General features: G+C 41.9%; 2 protein-coding genes across 3 annotated transcripts in view; both read left to right on the forward strand.

Annotated features, from left to right (window-relative positions):
* The window catches only part of tbk1 (TANK-binding kinase 1), a gene marked incomplete at its 5' end in the record, with an annotated part of 17,128 nt that extends 16,771 nt beyond the window's left edge, over positions 1-357 (forward strand). For both annotated transcript variants that reach the window (XM_062443462.1, XM_062443463.1), the window contains 1 exon segment: positions 1-357. This exon segment is cut by the window's left edge and continues 603 nt beyond it.
* Positions 358-9,244: 8,887 nt separating this feature from the next.
* gpr19 (G protein-coupled receptor 19) lies at positions 9,245-10,519 on the forward strand. The gene has a single exon (XM_062443478.1). It carries the CDS (start codon positions 9,245-9,247, stop codon positions 10,517-10,519), a length of 1,275 nt encoding a protein of 424 aa, XP_062299462.1.
* Positions 10,520-10,870: the final 351 nt, after the last annotated feature.

A 10,870-nucleotide genomic window follows, 5' to 3' on the forward strand; every position in this document is an offset into this window, starting at 1 on the left:
CATGAAAAAGTCATCCATTAATTTTCATCTGATTTAATTAATAATGAATTAAAGGATGACTTTCATGTTGTTTGTTTAACCCTTAAAAAAATCCCTTAAATTCTGCCGATAATCCTCCAAAAACACCTTAATATGTTACAGTTCATTTATACATTGACATGTGATTAATTAACCCTTAAACGTTGACTCAAGCTCTTTAATCAGTATAAAGGAGAATAAATGTAAATCAATATTCATCAAACTTTAGTATTTTATCTTTATTTGCTCATCATGTAAATCACCGTTTGAGTCTTTAAGGGTTTATTTTGGTCAGTAATCAGAAAATGGATCAATAACTGTAAATAAATAAAAGAATAAAACCCAGATGTGCTTTTTGTGTTTAATGTGAATCAATAATCTGAAGCTTTGATTTCTGCTTTCTGAACATTTTAAATACAAATTTAAAGACTTTAAAAACATCTTTAACCTTCATGTCGTCCCTCCGGGTCAAATTGACCCCTTCTGTTTGGACTGTTCCTTCTTTCCTTCCTTCCTTCCTTCTTTCCTCCCTCCCTTCCTTCTTTCCTCCCTCCCTCCTACCTTCCTTCCTTGCCTTCCTCCCTTCTTTCCGCCCTTCCTTCCTTCTTTCCTCCCTTCCTTCCTTCCTTGCCTTCCTTTTTTCCTTTCCTTCTTTCTTCCTCCCTTTCATCCTTCTTTCCTCCCTTCCTTCCTTCTTCCTCCTTTCCTTCCTTCCTTCATCCCTCATTCCCTTCCTTCTTCTTCCCTCCTTTCCTTCCTTCTTCCTCCCTTCCATCCTTCCTCCCTCCTTTCCTTCCTTCTTCCTCCCTTCCTTCCTCCCTCCTTTCCTTCCTTCTTCCTCCCTTCCTTCCTCCCTCCTTTCCTTCCTTCTTCCTCCCTTCCATCTTTGACTCTAGGACAACAGGAGGGTTAAACCTTCGTAACGTTTCTGATCAGCAGCGTCGTAGTTTGTTGCTGAAACGAATTAAATGTGAATATCAGTGTATAAAACTACTTTATTAATCATAAAATAAACACGTTTCTAACATAAAATCTGATCAGGTTTCATCCACTTGTATCTGTGGATCAGCTGCTGATTGACTTCATGTTGTTTTTATACTGTAATGAGCTGTTTCTACCACTAGGTGGCAGTAGACGCCTGTATGAACGAGGCTTCCATACATTCAGGATCATTATGACATAAAGTGTTTATGTTTATATTTCTGCATATAAAATAAAACTTCTTGTAACTTTAACTTAATATTTTTCATATTTTGAGACTTTTTGATTGATCTGATTTTGAATTAATTAATCAAACTTTCACACGATGCTGATTTTTAAAAAAATTACTTAGTCAATAAATAAATAGAAACATTTGACTTTAAAAGTTTGATTCAGTAATTTTGAAATGTGAGTATTTTTATTTTTTATATTTGAGCTTTCAGTCTTTTTTTTCTTTTTTTAGGCAGCAACAGGCTTCCATACATCTAGGATCATTATAATATGGCTCTAATATGAATCTATATAATATATAATATATGTAATTCACACTGATGTTAAACTGGTCAGTTTGTTGTCTCTCCTCTCAGCCACACTTCCCTTCCTCCTCCTCCTCCTCCTCTTCCTCCTCCCCATCCTCACCATTGTTGGTCTCCCGTAGCAACCGGCCAGTTGGAAAATCACTGTCTCCTCAGCGCTGCGGTTGCCGTGGCGACGTGCTGCGACAGCAAACCCCCTCCCTCAGCATCAGACCAATAACTGCAGACGGACGGCATCGTTTCCTTTTATAGAGCAGACGTGATGAAGACATTAAATCATCGAGCAGAAAGACGAATTCACCTGTGACTGACCTGTGATGATGTCATGATGAAGAGGAGGAGGAGGATGAAGACACTGATGACCCTGAAAATAAATAATAAATACTTCTTATCACCAGACTGAGCAACAAGTGGTTTAAAGGTTTATATAACCAAAAAAAATCCATTAACTTTCACCTTAATGAATTAATAATGAATCAAAGGATGTCTTTAACCCTTAAACAATCCCTTAAACTTTGCTCACATTTTTTACTCATATTAAAAGTTTGTTTACATTTAGGAGTAAAAAGTGTATTTATAATTCTCCCAAATTCAGCACAGATACAGTGAAGTGATGGATTATAATAAGTTAAGGGGTTTTCTTAATGGTTTAATTGTTTATATAACTCACACAAAACAGCATGAAAGTCATCCATTAATTTTCATCTTATTTAATTAAAGGATGATTTTCATGCTACTGCTGCTACTGCTGCGTACTTATATAGCGCCTTTCTAGTCTTTTCGACCACTCAAAGCGCTTTACACTACAACTCATTCACCACATTCACACACATTCATACACTGATGGCAGGCAGCTACCACACAGGGTGCCAACCTGCACATCAGGAGAAAACTAACCATTCACTTGCATTCATACACCGTTGGCACAGCAACGGGAGCAACTAGGGGTTAAGTGTCTTGCCCAAGGACACATCGACATGTAGACTTGAGGAGCCGGGAATTGAACTGCCAACCTTCCAATTGGAGGACAACCGCTCTACCTCCTGAGCCACAGCCGCCTGGTACTGCTGCTGTTACTGTTACTGCTGCTGTTACTGTTACTGCTGCTGTTACTGCTGCTGTTACTGTTACTGCTGCTGCTGTTACTGTTACTGTTACTGCTGCTGCTGCTGTTACTGTTACTGTTACTGTCACTGTTACTGTTACTGCTGCTGTTACTGTTACTGCTGCTGCTGTTACTGTTACTGTTACTGCTGCTGCTGCTGTTACTGTTACTGTTACTGTTACTGCTGCTGTTACTGTTACTGCTGCTGTTACTGTTACTGCTGCTGTTACTGCTGTTACTGTTACTGCTGCTGTTACTGCTGTTACTGTTACTGCTGCTGTTACTGTTACTGTTACTGTTACTGCTGCTGTTACTGTTACTGCTGCTGTTACTGCTGTTACTGTTACTGCTGCTGTTACTGCTGTTACTGTTACTGCTGCTGTTACTGTTACTGCTGCTGTTACTGCTGCTGTTACTGCTGCTGTTACTGCTGCTGCTGCTGTTACTGTTACTGCTGCTGCTGTTACTGTTACTGTTGCTGTTACTGCTGCTGTTACTGTTACTGTTACTGTTACTGTTACTGCTGCTGTTACTGTTACTGCTGCTGTTACTGCTGCTGTTACTGTTACTGTTACTGCTGCTGCTGTTACTGTTACTGCTGCTGTTACTGTTACTGCTGCTGTTACTGTTACTGCTGCTGTTACTGCTGCTGTTACTGTTACTGTTACTGCTGCTGCTGCTGTTACTGCTGCTGTTACTGCTGCTGTTACTGCTGCTGTTACTGCTGCTGCTGTTACTGTTACTGCTGCTGCTGTTACTGTTACTGCTGCTGTTACTGTTACTGCTGCTGTTACTGCTGTTACTGTTACTGCTGCTGTTACTGTTACTGCTGCTGTTACTGCTGCTGCTGTTACTGTTACTGCTGCTGTTACTGTTACTGCTGCTGTTACTGCTGCTGTTACTGCTGCTGCTGTTACTGTTACTGTTACTGCTGCTGTTACTGTTACTGCTGCTGTTACTGCTGCTGTTACTGTTACTGTTACTGCTGCTGCTGTTACTGTTACTGCTGCTGTTACTGCTGCTGCTGCTGCTGTTACTGCTGCTGTTACTGTTACTGTTACTGTTACTGCTGCTGTTACTGCTGCTGTTACTGCTACTGCTGCTGTTACTGCTGCTGTTACTGTTACTGCTGCTGCTGTTACTGCTGCTGTTACTGTTACTGTTACTGCTGCTGTTACTGCTACTGCTGCTGTTACTGCTGCTGTTACTGCTGCTGTTACTGCTGCTGCTGCTGTTACTGTTACTGCTGTTACTGTTACTGCTGCTGTTACTGCTGCTGCTGCTGTTACTGTTACTGCTGTTACTGCTGCTGTTACTGTTACTGCTGCTGTTACTGCTGCTGTTACTGCTACTGCTGCTGTTACTGCTACTGTTACTGTTACTGTTACTGCTGCTGTTACTGTTACTGTTACTGTTACTGCTGCTGTTACTGTTACTGTTACTGTTACTGCTGCTGCTGTTACTGCTGCTGTTACTGTTACTGTTACTGCTGTTACTGTTACTGCTGCTGTTACTGCTGCTGTTACTGTTACTGCTGTTACTGCTGCTGTTACTGTTACTGCTGTTACTGCTGCTGCTGCTGCTGTTACTGTTACTGCTGCTGTTACTGCTGCTGTTACTGTTACTGCTGTTACTGCTGCTGCTGCTGCTGTTACTGTTACTGCTGTTACTGCTGCTGTTACTGTTACTGCTGTTACTGCTGCTGCTGCTGCTGTTACTGTTACTGTTACTGTTACTGCTGCTGTTACTGTTACTGTTACTGCTGCTGTTACTGCTGCTGCTGCTGTTACTGTTACTGCTGCTGTTACTGCTGCTGTTACTGTTACTGTTACTGCTGCTGTTACTGTTACTGTTACTGCTGCTGTTACTGCTGCTGTTACTGCTGCTGTTACTGTTACTGTTACTGCTGCTGTTACTGCTGCTGCTGCTGTTACTGTTACTGCTGCTGTTACTGTTACTGTTACTGTTACTGCTGCTGTTACTGTTACTGCTGTTACTGTTGCTGTTACTGTTACTGTTACTGTTGCTGCTGCTGCTCAGGATGAAAACATGCATCCTCCTCTTCATCAGCAGCAGCTTCATCCTCCAGCAGCTCGGACCAAACAGCCATGATGTGTGCGTCCTGCCCGCTCCTCCTCCTCCTCCTCCTCTCCTCTTCCTCTTCCTCCTGCTCTGAATCACGGATAATAAAAAGCAGAAATGAAGCTTTTCGTCGCGCTCAGCTGTGATCCGGTGAGTTTAAACACGGAGCCTCTCAGCTCTTTTCTTCCTCCTCCTCCTCTTCCTCTTCCTCCGCGGATCAGCTGCAGGAGGAGACATGTCGTGCAGGCCGGATTCATGACGCTGCTGCTGCTCTGCACGACTGCTTTTTATATCGATTAATGATCTCACCATCATCATCTGATCGATTAACAGGCTCGTAAAGACGCAGCTGAGGCTCTAAATGTGTGCTTCATATTTGGGTTTAGTCTCCGCTGCAGGTCAAACACGACCACAGTGGAGAGGAAGTAGAGATACTGAGATACTGAGATGCACTTTGTGATGCTCAGCAAACACAATCTGTAAAATGAGATGAAATCATTTGGATTTAAAGAGTGAAACAGCTGATTTTGACGCTCGGTGTTTTTCCATCCAGCAGGTTTTAACTCTTTTCTGGATTTAAAGGAGCCTGCTAATATTCAGAGGTAGATGAAGATGATGATGATGATGATGAAGAGGATTAAGGTGTTTTTTAGGGGAATTTCGTGCCTGTTTGTTGCTTTATATCTTAATCTCAGGTAAGGCTGAGCAATGTATTCATAATATATCATGATGGAAGACTAAATATCATCTTAGATTATATCCTGATATTACATTACAGTAGAGTGATGTCATATAAGGCTCAGAGATTAATAAGTGTTGGTAAGATGATGAATTAATAAATCAGTTAAACTAGATTTAAAAGCAGCATCAGGTTTGTTAAAATGTACATTTAGTATTTTTGTTGGTTTTATATTATTTGAAATGACATTTGCACCATTTTTTACCAAAAGTAACACTGAATGCTCCTGAAAATGTCAAATGGTGTAACCACAAAAGAATGATACATATTACATATTTTATCACCTACAGTGTATTTAAGTGGACTTATACTAATAATGACTTCATTTAAAACATGTAAATGTTTCCTGATCTCCATGGTAACCAGAGTAAATGTAATATTTAGAACAATTGTATTCCATTAGTTTTATTTAATATAAAGTTATAATGTAAGATCATGCCAAACTAGTTGATATGGTGTTTTATTGACTATTTACTGTTTTTAACCTTCCTGTCGTCCTCCCGGGTCAAACTGACCCCATCTCTTTTGACTGTTCCTTCTTCCTTTCCTTCCTCCCTCCTTCCTTACTCCTTTCTTTCCTTCTTTTTTTCTTTCATTCCTTCCTTCCTTCCTCCCTCCTTACTCCTTTCCTTCCTCCCTCCTTCTTTTCCTCCCTCCCTCCCTCCTTACTCCTTTCCTTCATTCCTTCCTTCCTTCCTCCCTCCATCCTTACTCCTTCCTTCCTTCCTCCCCCCCTCCTTCCATCCTTCCTTCCTTCCTTCCTTCCTTCCTTCTGTCCTTCCTTGACCAGAGAACAACAGGAAGGTTTAGCAAGTTGAATTATTTGGTACAAAGTTTTTATGGTTACACCACTTAGACATTTTTGCCATAATCCTCTAATATATTCTCTCTAAATGGATTAAAAGCAGAAATTTGATGCTGGGTCCACAAACAAACAATGTGTGCAAGTTATTCATACGTTTATTTTATCATTTTAACACTTTAAATTTAAACTAAACCACATGGACACTAACAAACCTCATTGACCATTTCCCTTTTGTAGCTTTTCTGTTATTTGTCTTTTAATTAACCAAAAATCTTCCTAAACATTTAATCCATGTTTTCTTTATAACTATAAATGAAAGTACATAACAGTCAGACGGTGTGTATGTGTGTGTTGTGTATCTCTGGTTTACAGGATGTATGGATGAGTTTGCTAAGTAGAAACCCAGCAGAGTAAACACAAAGACAACGATAAACACAAAGCTTTTCCCCTCGGGAGCTTCTTCACATCCTTAATGGGCTCAGAGGACAGAGCTGGATCTCTGTGGACTCTAAACCGGATCCCTGGGAAGGATTAATGAAATCAACCTGCAGCTCAGGCTGTGAGTGAGCTGCAGGTGATGGGTTCGGTGTGTTATAGGTGTGTGAAGGGGTCACAAGGATAATATAAACAGATGTGTTCATTATAAAACTAAACTCTGCATTCGAGGAGATTAATGAACATTTAAAGTGCGTCCACAGGAAACCTCCAGTGTTACGTTTCCCCAGGTGTGATTCGTGAGGTGGAACTACATCTTCATCAGACGTTTCCCTTCGTTATATAAAGTCTTGAGCAGCGAGCTGAGGCGTGTCGCTGTTTCTTAATAAAAGAACATCCTGTCACTTCACTAAATATCTTCATTAGTGTGAAAGGAAAAACTTCTTTATTCTAATAATTACAGAAACCAGCCAATGAAACTAAAACCTACCTAAACTACCAACTAACCCTCCTAACATTTATTTCTATCTACCTCAAATACTTATTTATATACCAACAAACCAACCAACTACCTATCCTACCAACCTATCATCTAACCAACCTCACTACCAATGTACTAACTAACTTACCTAAACTACCTACCAACCTACTAACTAACCAACAAACCTACCTAACATCTTCCATATCAACCTATCAATGGACATAACTAACTAACCAACCAACCTACTAACTTTCTTACCAATCTAACAACCTATCTAACTACCATCCTACCTCATAACCTGTTTACCAGCATACCTACAAACCAACAAACCAACCAACTACCTATCTACCAACCTATCATCTAACTAACCTCACTACCAATGTACCAACTAACTTACCTAAACTACCTACCAACCTACTAACTAACCAACAAACCTACCTAACATCTTCCATATCAACCTATCAATGGACATAACTAACTAACCAACCAACCTACTAACTTTCTTACCAATCTAACAACCTATCTAACTACCATCCTACCTCATAACCTGTTTACCAGCATACCTACAAACCATCTAACCAACCTCACTACCAATCTACCAACTAGCTAGACTACCTACCAACCTATCATCTAACTAACCAACAAATCTGCCTATCAACTAACCTACCTTAGTTACTAACCAACCCAGTGACCTAAAATGCCTTCCTACCAACGAACTAACAAACCAAACTAACAACCAATCAATGGACGTAACTAACCAACCAACCTACTAACTAACCAACAAACCAACCTAACATCTTCCATATCAACCTATCAATGGACATAACTAACTAACCAACCAACCTACTAACTTTCCTACCAATCTAACAACCTATCTAACTACCATCCTACCTCATAACCTGTTTACCAGCATACCTACAAACCAACCAACCACTTATCCTACCAACGATAGGTTGGTAACTAACCTACTAACCAACCTCACTACCAATCTACCAACTAACCTACCTTAGTTACTAACAACCCACTAATCTAAAATGCCTTCCTACTAACGAACTAACAAACCAAACTAACAACCTATCAATTGATGTAACTAAGTAATTAACCAACAAACCAACCAACTACCTATCTACCAACCTATCATCTAACCAACCTCACTACCAATCAATTGACGTAACTACCTACCAACCTACTTACTAACCAACAAACCTACCCAACATCTTTCATATCAACCTATCAATGGACCTAACTAACCAACCAACCTACTAACTTTTCTACCAATCTAATCTAACTAGCATCCTTCCTCCTAACCTGTTTACCAGCATAGCTACATACCAACCAACCACCTATCCTACCAACCTATCATCACCAACCTACTAACTAACCAACAAATCTACCTACCAACCTACTAACTAACCTACCTTAGTAACTAACCAACCCACTAACCTAAAATGCCTTCCTACCAACGAACTAACAAACCAAACTAACAACCAATCAATGGACGTAACTAACTAACCAACCAACCTACTAACTTTCCTACCAATCTAACAACCAATCTCACTACCATCCTACCTTATAACCTATTTACCGGCATACCTACATACCAACCAACCAACCAACCTATCTTTCCAAACATTAATTTCTATCTACCTCACATACTTATTTACATACCAACCAACCACCTATCATCTAACTAAACTACTAATCAACCTCACTACCAATCTACCAACTAATCTACGTAATTACCTACATACCAGTTTTCCTACCAACCTTTCCTTCCTACTAATCAGCCAACCTATCTACCCCTGTCTATTTACCTACCTACAAATCAACTTACTTTCATGTTGTTTGTGTGCTTACCGCCTCGCCTAAAATAAAGTTTTTGCACCTAAACTAAACCAATCTGTCGAGGTGCCAAAACAGAAAACAGCCGTAAAACCCTAAAAACTTGCTGATTATGGTGGTTTTGTTTCTTTAGCTTGTTTTGTGAATGACTAACATGCTGAATATACTGAGGGTAATTGTGTTTGTCTCCACAGCTCGTCGGAGTGGCAGCAGTATAGCTATGGTTTATGCCCAGTCAGCGAACACAGTTGGTGTCAATCCCTCCCTGTACTCTCCATCTTTCACATATCAGATGTCATTTAACTTCTCTGAGAGGGAAAACTCGACTGTCCTGGCAACGTTACCCACAACTCCCCTGTGCAGCCAAGAGGGCTCGTCCTCCAGCCTGCTGAACAGGACCTCCGCCTCCTATGAGCTGACTACAGGCGAGGCTGCCGTCCTGGGCTTGGTGTTTGGGGTTCTGTGGTTGGTCTCCATCCTGGGAAATGCCCTCGTCTGCCTGGTCATCCACCGGAGCCGACGGACTCAGTCCACCACCAACTACTTTGTGGTGTCAATGGCTTGTGCAGACCTGCTCATGAGCCTGGGATGCGCCCCCTTCATCCTCCTGCAGGTCGCCTCGGGTCGATGGCCGCTGAGCGCCGCTGCCTGCAAGGCTGTGCGCTACCTGCAGCACCTCTGCCCCGGTGTGCAGGTCTACGTCCTGCTTTCAATCTCTGTAGACCGCTTCTATACAATTGTTTATCCCCTCAGCTTCAAGGTGTCCAGGGAGAAAGCAAAGAAGATGATCCTGGCCTCGTGGCTGTTCGACGCAGCCTTTGTCTCTCCCTGCTTCTTCTTCTATGGTTCCACGCCTGCAGACAGCAGTCATTGTGACTTCTTCCTCCCGGACAGCTGGGGCGGTGTAGCCTACGCTGCTGTTCATCTCCTCTTTGGTTTTGTGGTGCCGGTAGGGCTGATTGTGTCGTTCTACCAGCGGGTGATCCGCTACATCTGGAGGATCAGCTCTGATGGCCACACAGTGCGCCGGACGATGAACATCGTCCCCCGGACTAAAGTCAAGACCATCAAGATGTTCCTCATGCTCAATTCAGTTTTCTTTCTCACCTGGACGCCCTTCTACGTTGCCCAGCTGTGGCACCCGAGGGAGTCCGATGGTCCCAGCAGGCAGGGGCTGCTGTTCTTCACGGCCATCGCCTGGATCTCCTTCAGCTCCACGGCCTCCAAGCCGACTCTGTACTCGGTCTACAATGCAAACTTCAGACGGGGCATGAGGGAAACCTTCTGCATGTCATCCATGAAATGTTACCGCAGTAACGCTTACACCATCACGGCGAGCACTCGAATGGCCAAAAAGAACTATGTCGGGGTGGTGGACATCCCGGGGCAAGAAAAGACCCCCAAGGATTCTGTTTACGATTCGTTTGACAGAGAAGCTAAGGATAAGAAGGTAGCATGGCCGACTAACGCAAACCCTCCCAATACTTTTGTGTAATTGGAGCTTGGACAGTTATGAAACAGTGAATGTACAAAAATGAATCGGACTGAAGCTTTATTGTTAAGCAGCACAACATGAGTTGGCAGGTGAGCTACGTGGGCGCTAACGTGAGCGCTAACGTGAGCTCAAGATAAAAGCTCACGGAACCAGAATGTGTTCATTTTGTATAAAGGGCTTTTTTCTGATGTAAAAACACCGTCTGGCAGCCATATTGGAGGTTTTCAACATCTGTGAACAGCTAGCCGTTTTTATACTCGAGATTTTAATCATTATCTATTTCTGTTAATGTTTATTGGATCATTTTGCTATTGGTACATCAGACTTTGTGTTTTGATAATGTCAGCTTGT

The sequence above is a fragment of the Scomber scombrus genome, chromosome 22 (genome assembly GCF_963691925.1).
Source record: "Scomber scombrus chromosome 22, fScoSco1.1, whole genome shotgun sequence".
Lineage (NCBI taxonomy): Eukaryota > Metazoa > Chordata > Actinopteri > Scombriformes > Scombridae > Scomber > Scomber scombrus.

Excerpts from the sequence above, each read along its gene's own strand:
- gpr19 (XM_062443478.1), top strand. The coding sequence starts at position 9,245 with ATGGTTTATGCCCAGTCAGCGAACACAGTTGGTGTCAATCCCTCCCTG.